Raw genomic sequence first — 21793 nt, 5'->3', positions numbered from 1 at the left:
CATAGCCAGAAAAAGCCACACTGATGACAGAGCTTCAACTTAGGCATGATGGCCCATTGATGCACAGTGACACTAATAAGTGAGGATAGGAACTGCTCCTCACACACCAGAGAAGATGTAAGAAGTCTAGCTAACAGCAGGGTGTCCACACAGTGCCATTTGAAAGAATGGATGAGATTCCTGCACGCGACAATTACAGTGTAAGCGTTTAGCCGGAGACTCTTTCCGTGAAAAACTTAAAAGTAAAAGTAACACTACAATAAGTGGTGGTATCAACAGGGAGGTAACTACATAAATCAGATCTTTAAAACATGTATTAAGTTAACAGGGAACATCCCAAAGATATTGTTTTGATGCTAAGTTGTAGGTGTATGTTTGTACACAATGTACGTACATTTTGCATAACGTCTGTACATTTCTATTTTTGCATTGGTACAGCACAATCGAAAATAACTTCCAGTCTCGACTGCCGATGCATCAGTCCCAACTTTCTCATAATTTGCAACTTTGACAAATGATCAGAACTTCACATGTTCAGAAAAACTAAATTAGCAAAGCAGAACAGTGGTGAAAAACAAATTGTATAAGATATTTGCCTGGCAACAATAAGAACTGCAACTTTAAACATGACAATCAGGCTGTATCAAACCCTATTGAAGTCTCAACAAGACAAGAACATAATTATTGTGTCCATCAGAAATCGGTTAGTATGTACTACAGAAGTAGAATAACCAGTAATCTCTAGTGAGGTCACGGGTCAAGGAGGAGAAAGTATAGTACTGTTACAATTACAGGTACATAGCCCTCCTAAATAAGAGAGAGCAGGAGAGACGGAATGAGAGAAAAGAAAAAGTCTGATAGGGAGATGGATGGAGAGACAGCATGGAAGAATGGAGGAAGTGAAAGGAAAGAGATACAGAAAAAGGAAGGGAGGTGTGAGAGAGAGAGATGGAGAGAGGGAGGGATAGACCTTGGCCTACATCCAAACAAAGCCTTAGTGAGAAACCATTCTTCCCTTGGCCTCCCATTTCCATATCAGAGGACTGTTTGATGTCAATGGGGGAGCACACAGACGCCCACCAATACCACCACCACCACCCTGTTCTCCATGACTTTAACAGCAAACACTGCACATGCAATATTCTGTAAGTGCATGCAAATCAAAACCCATTTGATTTCATTTGAATTCTGAGATTGTCCGAGAGAGAGAGGAAGAGAGGATGAGGGAGGGGAGAGAGAAAGCAGGAGAGAGCGGCGTTGAGGACGAGAAATCAAAAAGAATAAAAAATGTTAAATTCATGCACGAGGTGCATTGGTGGGGGGTTCTATTTTACATATGGCACACCGTACAAATGTGTTTACTTCACATTACTGCCCGGAGGTGTGTGTTGGGGGGAGGTGGGTGGGGGGGCTAATCCAAGGCACGCACCTCTGGACTGCCCCTGTTACATTACGAAAACAAATCATTTAGAGCAGTGCAACAGAGAAATGGGGCAGAGGAGAGGCGTGTACTTGTGTGTAAGACTGCATGTTGTCAGCAGCCATAAGGAGATGACACAGCCTGAATACTCAGTGCACCCACTGTAGCTTAGCTAAGGTAGCAGTGACACACACTAGATTGTTATCTTACCTCTTCAGGCTGCCACAATACATCTCTGTAAATTGCATCTCTGTACATTTGCGTGTGTGTTTTTTTATGGTTGCGTCGGCACAATATTTGCTTACACAGGATACCATATGTGTGTCTTCAGAGAGAGTGTGTGTGTGTGTGTGTGTGTGTGTGTGTGTGTGTGTGTGTGTGTGTGTGTGTGTGTGTGCTGGGTATATATCAATGGTGTATGAGTATGCCTGCCATGTTCACTCTCTTGTACAACTAATCCTCGCCTCTCCTAATTTGCTGTGTTGAACTGTGCCGACGTGTAGCTGCTGAGCATGACTGCAAACAGCTTGTCGAGATGTGCCGATACAACACTGCAGCATCATTTATGCATGGGAGAAGGCCAGGCGTTTTTACATGCACGCCACTAATTTGCTATACTGGCAGGTTTTTATAACAACTGGGGGAATAGGTTCAATTCATATATGAATAACAGGGTGATCCTGGGATGTTAACGACACAACTTTTGAACAACCATATTCCTTATTCTGCTGAAATTTCAACAACATTTTGAGAGTGCTTGTGGTCAAAATCAGTGAATATCTCCTTGCGATCCGCTACCACACACACAGTGTGTGTGTACTAAAAAAAACAGTGTTCATATACATACCCTAGGCTCTGTGAACAGCCATGTTGCAAGCTATGGTGGGCCCCCGTTGTTAATATACCCTTTGTTTACTTACTTTCAGTGCACACACAGCAAGTACAGGTAGCAGATTGTGAGGAGATATTCACTGATTTTGACAAAGTAATTTCGACAAAAGTGTTCTCCAGAATCACATTAACGTGTAAAAGATATGAGGAAAATGTCAAACCAAAGCCAGATAATTTATGATCACTATTTTGTCACATACACCCTTTATACAACACATGCTGGAATTGTATGACTATATTAATCATTGCTTGATTCTTAACAGCTTCCTTTTCACAGTCTAGGACGTAAACACTGCTGGGATTGAAGAGGCCTTTTTCTAATGTCTAGAGTTTGGGTTTTAGTATGGAGTCCATGAAGTCCATGAAGTTTAAATCCTATAACAATGACAAACTCCAGACCTCCTGCCACCATCTCTTTAGTTATAAAAAGCCACATCAGCAGTTAGTTTGTTTGAATCTGTGTCCTTTAAGGGTCTTGACTGCTACTACTTGAAGTATTGCATGACAATGTGAGCAAAATAACTGCACTTCCAGCAGTGTGGGCAGAAGTGTTAGCTAGTAGTGGGTTTGCTGTTGTTGCGAGTCCCTTACCTTGATCATACGTGAGAGGTCTCCTGCATCTGCTAGCTCCAGGACAATGTTCAGCTCATTGTCTTCAATGTAAGATGCATGGTACTTGATCACGTTGGGGTGGTTCAATTGCTGTGGGGGAAAAATAATAATAATAAAAAAATCAATCATGAAGACGGACAGACAAAGCAAACAGAGGACATGTTGGTTACATTTGCACACGTCACTTTCAGAGCTTCCCTGGTCACACTACCTCATCTTAGAGCAAAAATAATTCCTCGCTAAGGGCTACAGACGGAAACATCATCGAAACAACCCTATTGGCTGATATAATAACACGTGAATAACACAGGTTCATGTCAGAAGTTCTACTGCTAATCCATTCTACTGCTTCACCACCAATTAAAGAAAACAGTTGAATCCATATGTGATAAGTGTGGGCCTAATGAGACGATTTTGTCCTCCAGTGTTACAAAGCTGGGAGATATGTCACTACATCCCCTTCTGTCTGTGATGACATCAACCACTGTGTGAGACAAACACACACACACACACACACACACGTCTGACAGTCAGGAAAACAAGCATCCCATCATCTCTGGCTGAGATTTCTTCCCGTTGGTTGGTCAATAAGGCAGGAACAGCATTCCCTGTAGTAAACAAAAAGTCTCTATCCATCCAAGAAAGAGAGAGGGGGAGGGAGGGAGGGAGGCGCAACGAAGAGAAAGAAACAAGTGACACAGTGACATAGATGAGCAAGAGCAATGATGGAGACTGGGCGGGCGGGGTGAAGAGGTAGAAAGTGAACAAAGGTGAGGGAAGAGAACGAGAGAGAGAGAAGGTGAGCAGAGTTACAGAAAGGGGGAAGGGACAAGTGAGAGCTGGTGATATGTGGAGAACTGGAGACGTGGAGCTGTGTGGCATGGCCATGTCAAGAAGAGTGTGTGTGTGTGTGTGTGTGTGTGTGTGTGTGTGTGTGTGTGTGTGTGTGTGTGCGCGTGTGTGTGTGTGTGTGTGTGTGTGTGTGTGTGTGTGTGTGTGTGTGTGTGTGTGTGTGTGTGTGTGTGTGTGTGTGGGGGGGGTGGGGAGATGCGAGCAGACGGAGCAGTGTGTGACACGCGTCCTCGGCTCGGCTCTGCTTTCTCTGCTGTGATTAAAGAAATGTTCATGCTCCGGATGATGATGCCTGAGAAGAGCACAGTACAGTAGTACAGTACGCAACACTACACTCTCCACTCCGTCTCTGCATCCCTCCACCATCCCATCCCCTCTCCTAACATTTCTCTCTTTCCCTTTCCTCGTGTCTCCATCTTTCCCTCTCCTTGTCCTCCTCTCTTGCCAGATGTATTTTTGGCTCAGAGTGGCAGTTCTGCACGGCTCCACACTGTAGCCCAGCCATGGAGTGATGACAAGTCCCCCTCCCCTCCCCTCACAAATTGAACCTCAGGCAAAAGATAAAGAAATAAAGAGATATGTGTACATGCAGATGTTTTATACATGATGGATGGGAGGCCTACTGCGACACAACAATCATTAATTGGGAAATCTCATACATAGTCTTGCATGGTTAAGTAATTACACACCAGCGTGTGTAATTACTTAATCATGTACAAGACTCTGTATGATATATTTGGTGAGCTGATGATGTGCTTCAAAGAAAAACAAGATGCTGGCTAATGCAATCTGATGGCAAACAATTAACCATGATAATAAACTAGGATACAGTGTATTTATAAAGGGAATTACATGCTCATAAATATATATATTTTTTAAATTGACTGTTACATTCTAGTTTTCTTCATCTGAGAGAGATGAATTCGAAGCATTGTCTAATTCCGAGGACCAGCAGCAATGAATGATGTTTTTTTTTTTATTCAATAGGTAAGAGAATAGCAGATTTGCAATGCTGGGTTGTTTGTGTCCATTTGAAGAGATACTTAATATGTACAAAACAAACATAAAAGGTTTATTTCTTATAACGATACCTTAAGATTAAATTGAATGCATAGTGTGTGTGTTAGGTTAAATAAAGCTGGTCGCTGCCAGTGAACTGCTGGTATAATATAATAAAATGCTGGACCTAGACATGCACGAGCACTCATTTTTACAGAAACGCATGACAAATAAATGCAGAGAAGCAAACACACAGACATCAATCCAGCTTTTCTGATTAGGGCAGATCATTAGTCTCCCGAATACAATCCTGGCTTGATAGTAACCACAAGCAAGAGAAATACACAGCTGTGGGATTTCAAGAGTGGCAAAACTAGCAGATTGGCAGGGGGCAGGCTATTTCTGCAACCAACATTACTATCAGCGTGGATTTAAACAAAAGCACAGAGTGAGAAGTGAGATTCTCAAGTTGAAATCATCATGCCAGAACAGGAAAATACAGATGAATGCGCACACACAAAACACAGACAGACAGACAAACAAATAGGCTGACTGTCAAAGGGCCATGACTGAGTGTGAGTGTGTGTGTGTATGAGTATGTGTGTGATAATGTGCCAGTATGTGTGTCATTCCAGTCGGTCCATGCCAGTGTGCCTCTCATTATTCTGATTTGGCTGTCTCCTGTTGGCCTGTCTAGTGGGGAATAAGGCAGAAGGATAGTGTATCTCACACACACACACACACACACACACACACACACACACAGTCAGCCCTTTATTATAAGGCTGGCTGGGCAGCGCAGGGCCGGTCATGACTTCCACGTTCACGAGCAATCAGCTTAAAATATGAAAAGAAAGAAACGTAAAGCTTGGAGGGGTAGAGATGAGAAAGGGGAAGGGAAAGGAGGAGGGATGGATGAATCGTCATAGCAACTGGGTCAATAATGTACAGAAAGAAGTGATATTAACAAGCACAATGAAAAAAAGCAATAGAGGAAGAGGATATATATTGAAAGAAATAAAATAAAATGTGGGAGATGCAGAGATCTGGCAGAGTGTGACATTTAACCCCCCACCTGACCTCTGAAAAAGATCCAGGCGAACCCTGCTGTCTCGTGCCGTCAAGTCAATGATCTGTTCCTCATATTACAGCTCCATACAGGATCTATGCCTAGTTTGCCTACATCTGAGTATCGTTGTCTTTGATTGGCCCAAAGAGCCCCGGGAGCTTCAGTGATGTGTTTGAAACAAACTAATTGGTTTTTCTTTTCTTTCCCCTAATGTGAATGTGTGAGCGTGTGTACGTGCACAAACTGCCTGCAGTGAACACAAACATGCGCAGAAACAGGCTTCATATACAGAGGTAATCACTACTAGGAATGCATGAATGCACACACACACGCAACACAGTCAAACCACAAACACGCACAACTTTGACACACATCTAGGATCTCGCAGACAGCGGTAGATATTCAAGCTGTCATTGGTTTGTTCATTAGTTATGAGAGCAACCCAGCTGACACGTGTTTATGGTAGTTCGATAAACGTAAACAAGTTCATTAGGGGGAAAAGTAAGGTAAGGATGAGAAGGTGAAACGTCAAAAAAACACATGAGGGAGACTGTTCCATATGTATGCAGTGTTGCCCGGATCTAAACATTGCAAAAATAATTTATTTTAAATTTATAGTTTTGGCACAAATAAAAAGAGTCAATGTGAGCCTGGAGGGATCAACAATGGAGAACCCCCACCCCCACCCCCCCCCCCCCCCCCGCCCCCCCATAGTCTCACATTCGTGCACAGATACTCTAAACAACCTTCTGCACTCATAACCAAGCAAGGATGCATGCACACACATGCATGTGCCCACACACCAACACACAAATCCAAGCCGTCTGGTGCAGATCAATTGTGTTTTTGTTCCTGTGGTGGAAGGTCTCAGCTGAGGCACCTAAAGAGAACAGAGCACAGTGCATGACGCCGTCTCCCTCTTCTCTGGTTCTTTACCTTAAGGAGATCTATCTCTTTGATGCAATCTTGCCGAGCTTTGGCATCCATCAAGTCAAATATCTATCAAGAGATCAAAAGGGGAGAGAGAGAGAGGACAGAGAAGAGTGGTACATCATTTGTTTTATTTTGTATATGAGAGGGAGAGATATAGAGAAAATAAGAAAAACACTACAGAGGTACACTGAACCGAACACAAGGTTGCTGTTATCTAAAGGGTGGTGTAAGAGTGACAACAGGTGTTTCACATCTGAGTAACACACACAAATCCTTGAATAAGGTGTGTGTATACATTGCTTAACCAGAGCATTATATCCTCCCGTTGGTGTTGATGTTTGTATCTAAGTTAGTGAATACCGTATAATACATTCTGTACACAGTCATAATACATAATTCATCATGGCAAAACATGCATGTTTAAGTGTGTGAATGTGGTAGTGGCTCCTTACTCTAAGTCTGTCTAAATCTTTCCTGGCATCTTCTATATACTGATGTGTTATCTAATTCAGATTTACCATGCCTTCCTAAAGTAGCTACGAGGTGCTTTCATTTTTTGTTGATTGTAGCAGCACCTTTGGACGAAAGCCTTAGCTTGTGTTACGACACCAACATCCGAGTGCATGCCGCTGGCGAGTGAAAGAGAGGCCGCAGATGCGTCGCGATGAGCTAATGTATTTATATGTGACTATGTAAGATTTATAATGGTAATATGATGATGGTGAAGCAGATTAAACTTTGATTTTGCACCATTCGGGAACCACAGGATACTGCGGCCTGCCCGGAAAATCGGACCCATGCAAAGGCAATAAAAATAACGATATAAAAAATAGCGTTGTTTTGGCTGATGGTCTCGTTTGCTGTTACAGGTCATTTATGATTATCAGAGGAAAAATTAGACTGTTTCATGAACATTTAAACGTTCCTCATAGGAGTTTTACGTTTATGAGGTTGTGTTGTGTGGAAATGATGACGTTTCCACTGCAGTAAATAGTTCTGCATGCAGGTCAGGTGAATTCCCACACTTTGGGCTAAATTGCCCGTAAATGTGAGTATATTTGTTTATTGTCTGGGGAGGACCATAAGGAAAACAATGAAAACAACATAGAGGAATATGGATGACATAAGGGGCAGAGTTCAAATATCCTTTCGGCTTGACACACTTGCTACCCAAAGTGCACCCATTGCTGTGTTTTACCTGGACTTTCTTCAAGGCCACTGATGTGTTGTCCAAGAGGTACCTCGCCCGGTACACCTCACTGAATTGGCCACGTCCAATCTTCTTCTCAATCTGGAAGTTTGCCAGCGAGTTATGACCCATATCTGGTTGCAATGGTTTCTGAAAGCACACAGCATAGAGGCACATGTACTTATTGCAAGTATACTGATAAGAACAAACTATTTGCATACATGTTTGCAGTTTAACATGTTTTTACCTTTGAAGTGCAACTATATTGACATTATGTGAAAGAGGGAAGAATGAGGGCTGAAAGACTGTTTTCTGAAAGGTTGCTCTAGGCTACTGATGATTTGACTGGCATTAAGCGGATTTGTAACACTGTTAGAGGAAGTATTGAGGAATGTGTACACGGCACAGCAGCAGGCTTAACGGAAGCACCACATCACCTCAATAAGGCCTAGAAATGGAGTCCTAATTTTGTGTTATTTATATAATAAAAAAAAGAGCACCTAGAGCTTTGGGACTGCAAATATTCTTCCCCTATCAATTCCAATGTGTAAACTAAAATAAGCAATTTAGCTGATTAGCTTTTCAGAGGCACCAGACACTAACTTCCAATCATATTCTATAATATGTGGTTAGATAATCTTCACATTGTAGGACATCTTAGCCCCACATTTTACCGCCATTGCCCTTGTGTACGCAGGTGTTCGACGAGAATGTTCCAGAACGGACTGCGAATGTGTGAATAGTGAAACTCACTAGTGGTGCTGGGAATTTATTCCGTTAATTTCCTTGGAACTATGTGTGAAAAAGGCTATACTGTAAATATAGACTTCTTATGATGTCATGTGACTGGGTTTTTAAGTTCACAGGAATCCAGTATCATCTTCCTTCCTTTGTCTGCCAAAGTCTTTCACTAACACTGGCACTGGACCGACACACACCAGGCCCCCTCTCTCTCCTCCACATTCGGCTGTCGAGGCTAAATTCTCAACTTTAACAAAAAAAGTAATACTGTTACAAACAATAAACCAAAATGAACCCCTTGGACATAATGTGTGAAAAAAAGCACAGAGCAGTCTGCTTGCCCTTTCTAGCCTTGTGGTAAACTCGTAGGCGTTGGCGGGCGCAAACAGAAGGCGACAGATATATATCAGAAAGCCACATGTCACCAGCTCTTCTGCCAATGTGGTGCTGGGAGCAGCTCAGGGGCAAGGAACTTAGGACAGTAAAAAAGGGAGGGGAAGACGGGCAGAAGGTCAAAAAATCACCCGTGCACACTCACACTTGATCCATGCCGCACTTAACCACCATGATTGTCTCCCCATCCCCCTGCTAGCCAAGCCGGCCAAGCTTTATCACGGTACGGTTACACTCACGCACTAATGACTCATACAAGACTTTATGTGTCGTTCGTGCTTGGGCAGGGTATGATTGTGTAAAGTGTGAGTGTGTCATCCCACTCATGGTAACTCTGCTTCAACTTCTTTTCAAAGTTTGACAGAGTTGCGATGAGCACACACAAAAGGGGTTTCCTCAGCTGCAACAAGACTTTATTTCAGTTAAAAATTAACATTTCAATCCAACCAAAACAGCCTCCTAAAAAAAACTGACTCACATTTCCCTTTGCGGTTAGTAGGGTTTTACTACTAACCAATCTGACAATTTACTTTTTTTTCCCTCAGTTGACAGCCAGAGGAAGATGCGTGAGCCAATTAGATGCCCTGTCCAATTAACACCGTCGAGGTGTGTGCATTTTTCAGCATGACACCACCATCATCCTGAGCTGAACTGAGAGTCACTCTGACAGAGAGCATGACACACTGCTCCACAACCCACTGTTCAACATGAAGGCAGCTCTATTAAACTGATACAGCTCTTTGCTAATACCTACCACGGCATGCTTTAACAATAGTACCATATTGTTTCACTGTGGACTGAACATAGATATTAAAGGCAAAATGCAAATGGGCACAAAGAGCTGTGAGGTGTGTGACATTGCAAGTGTGGCCATATTGTGCACTGACTTGTCATAATGGTGACAGAAGCATTTGTGCAAGGATGCAGGATGGGGCAGTAAAGAGAGAGAGAGAGAGTGAGAGAGGACAAGAGGGCATTGCTTTCATTCGCTGCGTGGTAGCTTGACAAATGTTAGCATGAGCCTCTAAAGCGCTGTGACAACCGCCTGCTGAGAGCACAGTCTCGCTAATGTGTCCTGGCATGCCGGCCCCGTAATCACACATTTACATATGCAATGACCTACATTTGCATGTCAGATCGCACACTGTCCGGCATGATTAACAGTGGGCACCTCCCCATGTGGAGTCGCCCTGGGTGGCAGCAGAGGCCGTGCGAGGGCGGAAGAGAGGGCTGGAGGGAGGGCGGCTTTTTTGGCAGCCAAGGGGCCGGGCTGCCAGGCAGGATTATGTCAGCCGGCGGCCCCGGCATTAGACACTTCATTAGAGCTAATCTGTTTAGCAGTGGGCAGTGTATGTAAACTTCACAGGCCATTTGCGGCACCTCTTCGCCCTCTGGCCTGGCCTTCAAAGGGCAGCCGGGCCAAAGCTGACTGACAGGCCGTCTCATCTGCCGCACATGGGTGTCACACAATCAGGAGCTCCCAGCTGAAGCACAAGGCCCCAGCAAAAACACACACACACACACACACACACACACACACACACACACACACACACACACACACACACACACACACACACACACACACACACACACACACACACACACACACACACACACACACACACACACACACACACACACACACACACACACACACACACACACACACACACACACACACACACACACACACACACACACACACACACACACACACAGGGGGAGTCATAAGGGAATGACCCTGAACGATGCTGGGGTCAGCATCTAAACAAAACTGTAAGGAGAACTTGAATGGTGTGTGTTTGTTAAGTCTAATTGAAGAGCCCAACAATGAAAATGTGCCTAAAGACCTTTCAGAAGACAAGATGCTGCCAGGGATACAGTTTTGAGTCTTTCTTTGGGTGAGCTGTATTAACTCTTTGGTAAATGAATTAATATGGGATCCCATGTCAGAAATAGAACTATAACAGGCTGACACCAAGAAACAATTAGTGTAAGGCCCATTGATTGTTGCAGTCTCTTTTTAACTTCTGATCTATAGAATACAGACTTTCCTCATCTTTTTCCTCGACTAACATTGCTGTGCTGTACACCATGTGGTGTGCTTATACTCTTTTCACTCAAGTCATTCTGGTTGGTGATGGGGACAAGCTGCAGGGGATGGAGATTAAGTGGCAGCAGTGCAGGGCATTATGGGTAATGTCTGTGAGACAGTGTGTCTTGGGTATAAAGGTGACATACAACCGCCATGGGCAACTCACTAGCAGGGGGATTGAAAGAGAGAGAAGAAGAAGAGAGCGAGAGACAGAGGGAGAGGGAGAGCAGACAGACAGCCCATCGGAGGAAGTGTGATACGGGCTGCCCAATAATGACACCACTGGCAAACACAACTGACAAGACACATGGAGAGGGGAAAAGAGAGAATGCGGAAGGAGAGAGAGAGAGAGAGAAAGAAAGAAAGAAAGAGAGAGGAAGAGAGAGTCAGAAGGGGGAAGACAAGCAGCAGAGGGGAGAGGGTGTGATGTGACAGCCCAGCAGTGCCAACGGCTGCCACAGAAAGGCCAGGGGCGGCAGAGAGGTGCTGTCTCCCGTGGAGAGAGACAGAGAGAGAGAGGGCTTCAAAAACATGGAGAGAGAAACTTGGGGGCACGTCCAAGCTAAGCCGGCTACATTCAAAAATTCTAAAGCATCTCTCTCATGCACACAGTACAGACTGAAGCTGCATTCAGACTTCCCTAAACCAAGATTTAAAAAATATCTCCCACAGTTAATACATCTGAAGACCATGTACAGCCATGTATTTAGGTGTGGATGATGGGAGGAAATGAAGAAAGAAAAGATGGGATATGACATGTGCCTTAACCCCTATTGACCACAATATCACACAATACAGGTGTTGCTAGTAGCTTTAAATGAACCTTAGAAGGCTACAGTGCGCCAGTGACTAAATCTCAAGACCAAGGCAGAGTCACGTCTGTTGGTTCCCCAACAGCTGGAAGAGTCAAGCAAGATAGCCTTAGAAAACATCTCCCCTGTGTGACAAACTAATGTTTTTGGCTGCTATGTAACACTGTAAATTAAGACATAAAATGCAGCTATGATGAATAATCCTATCCTAAGGTCATTCAAAGCTATTCCAATGCATTGTGAATACGGGCCTGCTTCAGAACTGTTGCTGAAAAGAATTCCAGGGGAAACAATAAGTTGCAGGAACTACTAGACTGTCTGCAACAAAGGGTTTAATCAAGCATTTACAAAGTGCTCTAGAGGACATTTTAAACAATTGAGATATGTATTGTGTTTGATTATTTATAGGCAACATCACCCAGCCCTAGCTCAAGCGTCTCAGTATAGGCAGGGATCACTATGAAAAAGGCCTCAATATTCTTGTGTGGACGCAAATTGTTTTCACATGAACAGTGTTAGTGGGAATACTGTGTGTAGTACTGATGTAGTCTCTAAGAGAGACAGGGAGGGATACGAGGAGAGACAGAGACAGCTTCTGGCAGGCAGGATGGCCCACTCTCCCACCCTCAGCAGTCACCTGCCCCCTTGAGCACGGCACCATGCAATATTCATCCTCAGCCAGTCAGAGCAGCAGCATTCACCCCAAAGGTGCTGCGTGCTCTTCTCCTCTTAGTCTGCTCCACAACCGCACCGCCTTGTCTCAGCGCTTACAGACAGATCCGTGTCTGTCAAACTCTGCAGTTGCTATCAAAATCTGATCTGAGAGGGGGGCCTCCTTTCCAACCCTCCCACTCACTCAAAGAGCAAATGCGCCATTAAAAATGCACATCTTACCAGTTCATCTCATTTACCTAATGCATATGCATCATACCTCCGGGACCAGGAGAAATGATATTGCAAGCGATACAGAATATCCTTCATCAGATATACAATTCAGATTTCTCCAAAGACACCCATCTGAATGCTGGTTAGACAGCTATCTACATACTCTGACTGACTTTCTCCCTCTTCATCTCCTACTAAATGTGAAAATCAGTTCAGACATGTTCAGTGAAAGTGCAAAAAACATGACGCAACATAGAAAGTTCACTGTGCTACCAATATTCTAAGTACAAAAAGTGAGCCTGGCTTTAGCACTGATGTAAACTGCTGGAAATAGATTGAAAAACAGAGAGAGAAATCATTAAGCCTGAAGAATAACACATAATCAGCTGATGAGAGATCTGTGAAAGTGTATGTGTGTGGGTTAGGGTTGTGGTGGTGGGGATTGTGGTGGTGGGTGCCTAAGTGAAATTAATCATTAGAGCTTTTATCTGACTTTCTTCCGTGTGCAACCCAATTATCCTTAATTTTGCAATTACACATCTTATAATAAATTAACCCCCTTGGCAATTCCAGTTTGAATGTTGCAGTGCCCTTGCAAACACAAGAAAAACAACAACTGGGAGTACAGGCCTATTTTTAGTTGTTGTTGTTTCCTTTAAAAAATAGATTAAATAAAAAAAAAATTAAAAACCCGCATTTACTCTGGGGCATATGGATTATCCTCTTTGTTTAAAGTCTTTTCAATAGTTATGGAGGCAAAAACATCTTTCTGGAAAGAAATCAATGGGACTGATGTTGGAGGGCGGTATTAAAATCCGACAATGACCAGATCGGCACAGAGCAAACCTGAGTTTTATTGAACCGAGAGAAGCATGCAGGGAGGCGCGGCTCTGTCAGCCTCCACAGTTCTGATCAATACAACACAACTCAGCATTCATCCACTGCTGTCTATCTCACACACATAGGCCGCATTGGTATGAAGGATGCTCGGACTGAAAGCATTATTTGATTGACGGGTTAATATTAACAGTTCAAAATGTGATTGTGTGGGATACTATATGCTTGCAATGGATGGATGAATGAGTTCTATCCTCATCATTTACTAAATAATTTATTCACATCATCAAGTACGTTTTACAAACATAGATAACTTGGCCCAACATTACCCTGTTTTGGTCATATTACCAAAACCATACCATAATAATACCATATAGCAGACCTGCTGATTAATTTGAAATATTGCTTACAATGACCTAAAACAACCAGAGACTCATAAAAGGGACAGATACCCCAGTAAGATATTTAATAGTCTTTTATATTTTAAATCTTAAAATGTCATCCCACTTCACAACCCTGGTTGGCAGTGTTCATGTTTGTGTCTGGTTATTACGTTTATATGCACAGCATATTCCCATTAATGTCCATATTCCGGCTAAGACTATATTCCAAATAAGGTGTTAACATGTGCAGCAGCTACGGGAATATTCCCTTTTACATGTTAGTCAGCATATTCTGAATGAACCAGCAACGTACAGTAAGAGTGGTAGAAGCGTCAATAATTCCCTTCCCTTCCAAGGAAAACAAACTCTCCTTATTTCACCATCACTGTCTTGCATTGTATTGTCATCCAATAATATCACCTCGTCTTTGAAGGAGTCACGTTGCATGTTTACTCACGCTAGTTAAACAGCAGTAGACCAGGACATGCGTCACAAACTGTGGCAAATGCCGAAAAAATCTGTGAAAACTCCAATGGGAATGTTGCGATCAGGGTGTATACAGTACATGCCTCACTAATGCAACTAAGATTGAAGTACCCCACACGTCTTAATGCAATTATTGCTTACTCAGAATAGGACCTTAAAGTGAGCATAAACTGCTGTTTACATTGCAATGTGTTATTCAGAATATGATAATTGGAATATTGCTTTGCATTTAAACATAGTCTCTGTGTGTGTCTACCTGGGGTTGAAAGGATGGTACAGCTGCTTGCTGGCCTTGTGGCTGCGTGTCCATATCCATGGTGTTAGGAGCTTGATCCTTTGCACCTCTGAGAATAAAATACACAAAATAACTTCTGGTTAGCCGATTCAACGTTGGCAAAAACAAAACTCTTCAAAAATACCACCAATTCTACTGGTACAATAACATTTCACTACTGAAAATAATATACAGCAACAATCAACTCGGCAACTATTCGCTGTGGTTTTGCACCAAGCTATTGAGCGCTGGTTGCTGCAGGAGTGTCCTGTTTCAGCAGGACTGGATCCCACGTCATGCCGGCGGATTTGACACTCTTTGTGTGAGTCTCAAGTTGCAGCATGACAGAGATACAGCAGGCAGTGATATTACTCTAAACAAAGCAGAGATAATTCCTCTCTGTATTTTCTTGGCGGTCCTCCAAGGAACCTTTCCTGGGAATTACTGGTTATACCAGCATTTAAGCAGTTCCACTTAATTCACTGTTTTCTGAGGAAATATAGGTCACACAGAGGTGAGTGTGTTTAGTATGGGTGTATGCCACGGTGCTGTTTAATTGCATTTTCTGGCATGTAGCCTAGAAGCACATTAATTGCATAAGATACTCCACCACCAGTTGCTCGGTTTACCACACTTAAAACAGACTGATCTATAATATGAAGTGGTAAATAGTAATTTACAAAAATATTTGAATTATATTCACACATGCAGTTGGCTTGTGATTCCCAGTGTGCACTGTATTGCACATAATATGGTTACATAGGCTTACAATTAACACCAAGGCTACTACTGTATATGGTTGGTGTATTGTAGATGGGCAGGGATTAAGAATCTGTTCTCTCTTTGTAATGTTTTATTTACAAAAAATCTATATACGAGTGCAAACTAAAATCGGGCGTATTCAATTTCCACACAAAGGGACAAAGTGCAAGTCACAATGGAACATTTGCATTTTTTATCCTCTAAAGTGATGGCTGCAGAGGGTTAGGTTTAGTATGAAGGTTTAGTGTGTGTGTGGCGCCTCAAACCTCGTCGGCCAATTAAAAAAATCCCCTGATACAATGAAATCGAGAATGGCACACAGGAGCCGTCTCTCTGCTGGTGTCGTCAGACCCATTCAATAGAGGCTAATGATACTAATTATACATCTGACAAAAAAATACATATGCATACATTGTGTGTGTGTGTGTGTGTGTGTGTGTGTGTGTGTGTGTGTGTGTGTGTGTGTGTGTGTGTGTGTGTGTGTGTGTGTGTGTGTGTGTGTGTGTGTGTGTGTGTGTGTGTGTGTGTGTGTGTGTGTGTGTGTGTGTGTGTGTGTGTGTGTGTGTGTGTGTGTGTGTGTGGGGCTTTAAAATATGTGTGTATGTAAGGGAGCAGGCACATATTTTGCAAATAAGGTCATTGTTTATTTTGGATTAGTTCAGCTTTTATTTCTGTGAGTTTGCTGGCCTTCATGTGAGCTTTGAAGATCATGAAAATAAGTGTTTGCACAACACTATGCCTCCTGGGAATGCATAGACTAAATTAGGAAATTTATTTTCTGAAATGTACATTACAAGCTTGTTTCAGACAAGCTTAAATCAATTCAAAAGTTTAAAAAAATTTACAAGTAAAAGATATTTCAAATCACACATTGTTAGGGGCAAAAAAGCAAAGTTAAATGTCCAATCATAAATCTTTGGTTCGTATTTCAAATTGAATAAATCCACTATTAAAAAAGAAAAATGTTATAGGTGAAAATAGGACCTTAAACAGAGGGTGACAGGGTCGCTGAATATCTGGTTGTGTGGCCTTTTGATCGTGGTGTCAAAGGCTCATTTACAAGTCATTCACCCAGACGGCCTTCTGTTTTGTTAGATTGGGGCTGGCACCCATACTCCTCTCTCTAACCCTCTTGTGTTTCTGTGTGTCAAAATAACCAGGGGGTATCCGAGCTCCCCGACGTTTCTTTCGCCTCCTACATCCCACGTTAACGAGATCAATTAAGACTGCCACGTTAGATTAACACACAACAGGACACAGCACAATTAACGGAGTTAACTCAATCAAACAAGGCAAGGTCAAAGTCTCAGGGCTCCCATTCACAGGTTGCTCAAGTAATGTGCAGCCAATCAAAAGCAAAACCTTGTCGGAGTGCCTGCCTGGACAAATCATATCGCACAGATAAGACTTTCATCATGTGAACCGTAAATCCACTAAATCCTTCATAAACCCTGCTCTACGTATCCCACATTTCTTCTATCGCCTCTGATCTACAAAAAAGTATTTGTGTAATCACAGGAAGGAATTTTTGACTTCCAACATAGCAGTGGAAACTTAAGGTACCTGCATGCCTGCCTGCCTGCCTTTCTGTCATGGGGAAAAGAAATGGTGGCAGTTTGGCTTGGAATTTGGCAACAGTGGTAGCTTGGCACCGCCCGCCTACCTACTTCCGCTCAATTTTTTATTTCCGTTCAGCAGTCAGTCTGAGTCTGCGGTATATTCGCGGGTTTTCTCCGCTAGAGTTTTTACCTGTCAAATCTGCGAACAGAGGGAGTGGCTAAGAACAATGACTTGCGCCAGTTTCAGTTGTAGTCAGAAGCCGGAGCACCAAACGTTATGCGATTGTTTGGCAGATCCAGAGTGGCACTGGGCACATGGACATATAAAGAAATGGACACCGGACTGAAACACGGCGCTCATTCATTCCTATGAAACTGCTCATTGGCGCAGGGAAGCCACAAGGAAGTGATATGCGGAAATTCATGCGGTCCATGGTTCATGGCGATAGGTCCATGAGCATGACGTAGCGGCATTATGGACCTATCAAGAAAGAGGGCGGCAAGCGTAGCAATGACGTAGCGGACTGGTAGCGGATGTAGAATCATTCTTGTTCTGTAGCATCCGTAGCATCTAGCATTGTAAGCTAAAGGTCTTAGCGAGCAAAGTTGTATTGCTTACCGACCATGGTCGTATAAGTCACTAACCCCCCGATGAACCGCTATATGTGATCTTTGAATTACACTCCGTTTTTGTAAAGTAAAACAGTGGTGAATAAGTTCTAAACTACGACTCTGTTCAGCTACCCACGGCTGCCCCCTCCCTCCTCCTCCCTCGAAAACAAACTGAAAGCCGTTAAAAGCCGTTGGGCTAATAAGACGCTTGAGGTGGCGTTTTGAAATGAAAAAACTTCAGTTTTAATAGTATATGGTCTAATGATAAGTATGAGCCTATGTTTGATATTCAGAAAAATTTTGCGGAGACACAATCTTGTTCGCCGCTTGTATTGTGTGGACGGGGAAATCTACCTCAGGACAGCATGAAAATAAGCTCCACCCCCCAGCCCCATTCACAGCATGCAGTACTAATGGTTTGGCCACTTGTCCATGCTGGTTGCTCGGAGAAGGCAGCATCCTGGGGGCCTGACTGGGCAGATCCAATAGTGGTAAACATCAAAAGACACCTGCCTTCAAGTGAGTTAACGTTTGTCAATTGAGCGCTTCCAGACCAGACGCTTCTTTGCGGATAAAAAATTGGCGACATCTAACGTAAGTGTGCTAGCACGAACCCCATTTATCTCTCCAACAAGCTAATGGTTGTTTTTCTCTCGAGGACAGTGAAAAAAAATCCCATCCAGACCACCAACCACTCAAGTGTAAACAAACACTGTTTTCTGACTGTGTACCATGTAATGTGAGACGCCAGCCTGACATTCTCACAGCAGGCCCAATCACAAGTAGGTAATTATATGATAAAGGAGGGAAGGGAGAGACCCAGTGAGGCAGAACAAAAGGAGAAAATAAAAGGGTAATAATAACACAGCTACTCAGAAATTTTCTATGAACAGTCTTTTTCTTTTCACACTTCCTGCACATATCTCATTGGTTAATAATTAGCTTCTTCTCCCAAAATACTCAACGAAAATGTATGATTTGTTTTTTTGTTTAATGTTTCTGTGACAAATGCTCACCCGTTGTCTTAAACCTATCAGCGAGTGAAAACATCTTGTTGTCACAGCTAGGCTTAAGTGTCACCCAGGAGTTTATTTCTGTACAATCAACAACCACACCCCTGGCTAAAACATTTAGCCAAATAATACATTCCTTTTGTTGAAAAAAAAAACATTTATCTTCTTTTTAATTAAATCTTGTTGTTCTATAAGATTCCATAGCAGATTCACATATTCTCAATACATCACCACTGATTTTTGATTTTTTTTTAATAAAGAGTTCCCATTAAACACTCAGAAAAATGTCTGTTTGCAACCTGTCAACAAACATTTGAGCTTTGTCACACAATTGTTCCATGTTATCATTTCCCCCATCACTGTTGCGTATTTTGCTCAAAAATCTAAAGGCACTTTGATAAGTATGTAATAAAAAAGTATTTAAAGTGAGATTTGTGCAACAGGCGCACACAAGCGGCGTCCAATATTGATATGATATGAAAGAGGGTATCTTTAGTCAACTGGGGCAATACTGAGTGGGAGAAGACAAAAGCGAGTATAGGGCACAGCAGGGATGGAGTAGGACGGAGCATGGCAAATGTAGAACAGAGAAAACTGCCAGGAGAGAGAGGGGAAAAGACGAGGCTTGTTAGCCCTGATGTGTTCAAGGTCCTGTGAGAGATGGTGTGGAGATGTGCACCACAGAAGTTGGCACTGGCTTTAGTTCCTCTTTAATCCCCATTTCCTCCCTTCTGCATTATTCATTTAAAACAGGAGACGAGGAAAACAAAGAGAGGGAGCTGATTAAAAAAAAAGGTGGATCGATGCAGACTTGGAGGGTGGAGGTATAAATAGGGAAGGGTCCTGTCATTAAGCGGTCCCAAATAGATTGACTCTCAATCCGAGGACAATAAATATGAACACAGACTGACGGGCTCGGGTCTATAAGCGGAAGAGAAAAGAGAAGGGAAGGAAAGGAGGTGAAGAGAGGGGTTGGAGAGATAAAAAAGAAAGAGCAAAAAATAAAATGTGACACTATCCGGCCTGGGTGTATGTGTGGAAATCAAAGGCCTCTTTGAGGAGCCAGAAGACGACAGTGAAAGTGCTAGAAGAGTGTTGTCCATGATTACAAGAAGCGGAGAACTCTTTGAGTCTGCGCTCATGAAAGCCCACCCCAGGCCTCGTTTCAAACCCCTGCTCGACTTACACTGATGATACAGAAAGAGAAAAAAAAGGACGCGAGAGAGCGGAAGAGACCCACTAATGATGGAGGGGTCCTGATACTACAGAAGCGACACACTCTACAATTCATTTTAATCACTATTCTAAATCATTAGCCCAAATGTGCAAGCCCTTGTGTTTCGTTGGACCACGAGTTGAGAGACACGGAGAGTAGGGGAGGACTACACCTCAGCATGTGAGCCCGTCTTTAAGGTCTTCGAGTAAGACGCTCCAAGACCTGACGGAATAGGAAATGAAGAGAGGAAACGTCATTGTCCCTTAATCTAAAAGAAGACAAGATAAAGAGGAATACCCACTGAAAATGCTCTTTGCCAAGCCAGTCAAACACAGTACAGAGTAATATCATTTAGACTTTTCCCTGCTCCAAATCTGGCTACAAAAGCATAAAGTTAATTAAGGAGCAAATCAGAATGAGAATATGACCGGATCTCAAACAGTCATGCAGAGGACGCAAACAACAACAGTGACATCAAACGGGATTCATTATTCAACAGACAGAACATGGCTGGATTAATGGCTGGGTCTCTTTCAGACTGTGAATGTCTCATGTATCAGTGTGTTGGAAGTGGAATGTCCACATAAATGTATCTGATCTAACTTTATGTGGCTTTTTAGGTTGTTGTTCCGACTAGCCTTAGCTGAATTGGATTTTTGAGGGCATAACCATATTGTTTTTCTTCCTATACTGCAAACACACACAATAAGCAAAGAGAATGCCTTGATTTGGTTGTTCTAAAGTAGTGACCAAGTTTGTATTTTGTGGGACATTTTACCACTAAAAATACTAAATTACTTTAAACATAATTTTTCTACGAACACATAAATGCTTAAATACCAATATACTTGCAAATAGCCAACAGGTTCATGTATCAGCCCAGCCGATTTACCAATCTTACCTATCAATGGAAATGTATGTGCATGGATACGTATGTGTATGGATCAGCTTGAAATGAAGAAACATAAGGTATAAAAAATGTAAACTTTGATGCTTCTGCTTTGTATATACAGTATGTGTACGTGTGAGTCTAATATATTTGCACAACTCAGACCTTCACCCTCTCCCTAGCAGAGAGAACACAGCAAAATGATAAAAAGGGGAATTAAGACAAAGAAAAGCACTGAGGTCCATAGAGACTAGACAAGGCCAGTGATCCATAATGCCGCTTTCCAACTATTTATAGGACTCCTTTTACATTTTTCACTTTCAGATTTTTATAGGCTAATGATCATTTCACTGCAGAAGTAAATAGCACAGCACAAACAGCCTGGGCTTCATGTGAGGCCTAAATTGATTTATTCCCCCAACAATCCAAATAAACTAGCACAGTTCTCTGCCCCGGTGTGTATACATTTCACCTACTGCAGCATCTATAAAGCACATCTGCAGTTATCACCTGACCTTCCGTGAGCCAGAAATACCATTAACAACAATGGACTCTCCTCTGTCTTCGCGTGCGTGTGTGCTTGTAAAGATATCTTTGTGAGGACCAACTTAAGCTTTTAACAATCGGAGGGAGGACCTTTTTGGAAAGTGAGGGCATTTTCCTCAGTCATCTCCTATTCAAAGGCCTGGTTGAAGGTTACAACTTGGTGTTATGGTTCAGGCAAGAATCAGGTTTAGTTCACGGCTAGTGTGAGGGTTAGTCATTTAGTTGTGATCATTAAGCTTAGGTTAACAAGGGGCTAAGTAATGCATTACGTCAATGACGGTCCTCACAAAGATAGATGTTCAGGTGTGTGTGTGTGTATAGG

At 42.7% G+C, this 21793-nt stretch overlaps 1 protein-coding gene across 4 annotated transcripts in view; it reads right to left on the bottom strand.

Annotated features, from left to right (window-relative positions):
- The window catches only part of nek7 (NIMA-related kinase 7), a 73267-nt gene that overhangs the window by 26274 nt on the left and 25200 nt on the right, over nucleotides 1–21793 (bottom strand). Inside the window, exons 2-5 of one of the 4 annotated variants that reach the window (XM_080033060.1) lie at nucleotides 14857–14944; nucleotides 7975–8115; nucleotides 6780–6842; nucleotides 2903–3013 (exon numbers count right to left, since the gene is read on the bottom strand). In XM_080033060.1, the coding sequence (XP_079889186.1) occupies nucleotides 2903–3013; nucleotides 6780–6842; nucleotides 7975–8115; nucleotides 14857–14916 (375 nt within the window). In that variant the 5' untranslated portion in view covers nucleotides 14917–14944. Of the gene's footprint in view, nucleotides 1–2902; nucleotides 3014–6779; nucleotides 6843–7974; nucleotides 8116–14856; nucleotides 15078–21793 lie in introns of those variants that run through there. The other 3 variants (XM_080033061.1, XM_080033062.1, XM_080033063.1) reach the window with 3 other exon arrangements.

This window comes from Ammodytes marinus (genome assembly GCF_949987685.1).
Source record: "Ammodytes marinus genome assembly, chromosome: 8".
Classification (NCBI taxonomy): Eukaryota; Metazoa; Chordata; class Actinopteri; order Uranoscopiformes; family Ammodytidae; genus Ammodytes; species Ammodytes marinus.
This window is presented reverse-complemented; position numbering and strand designations above follow the sequence as displayed.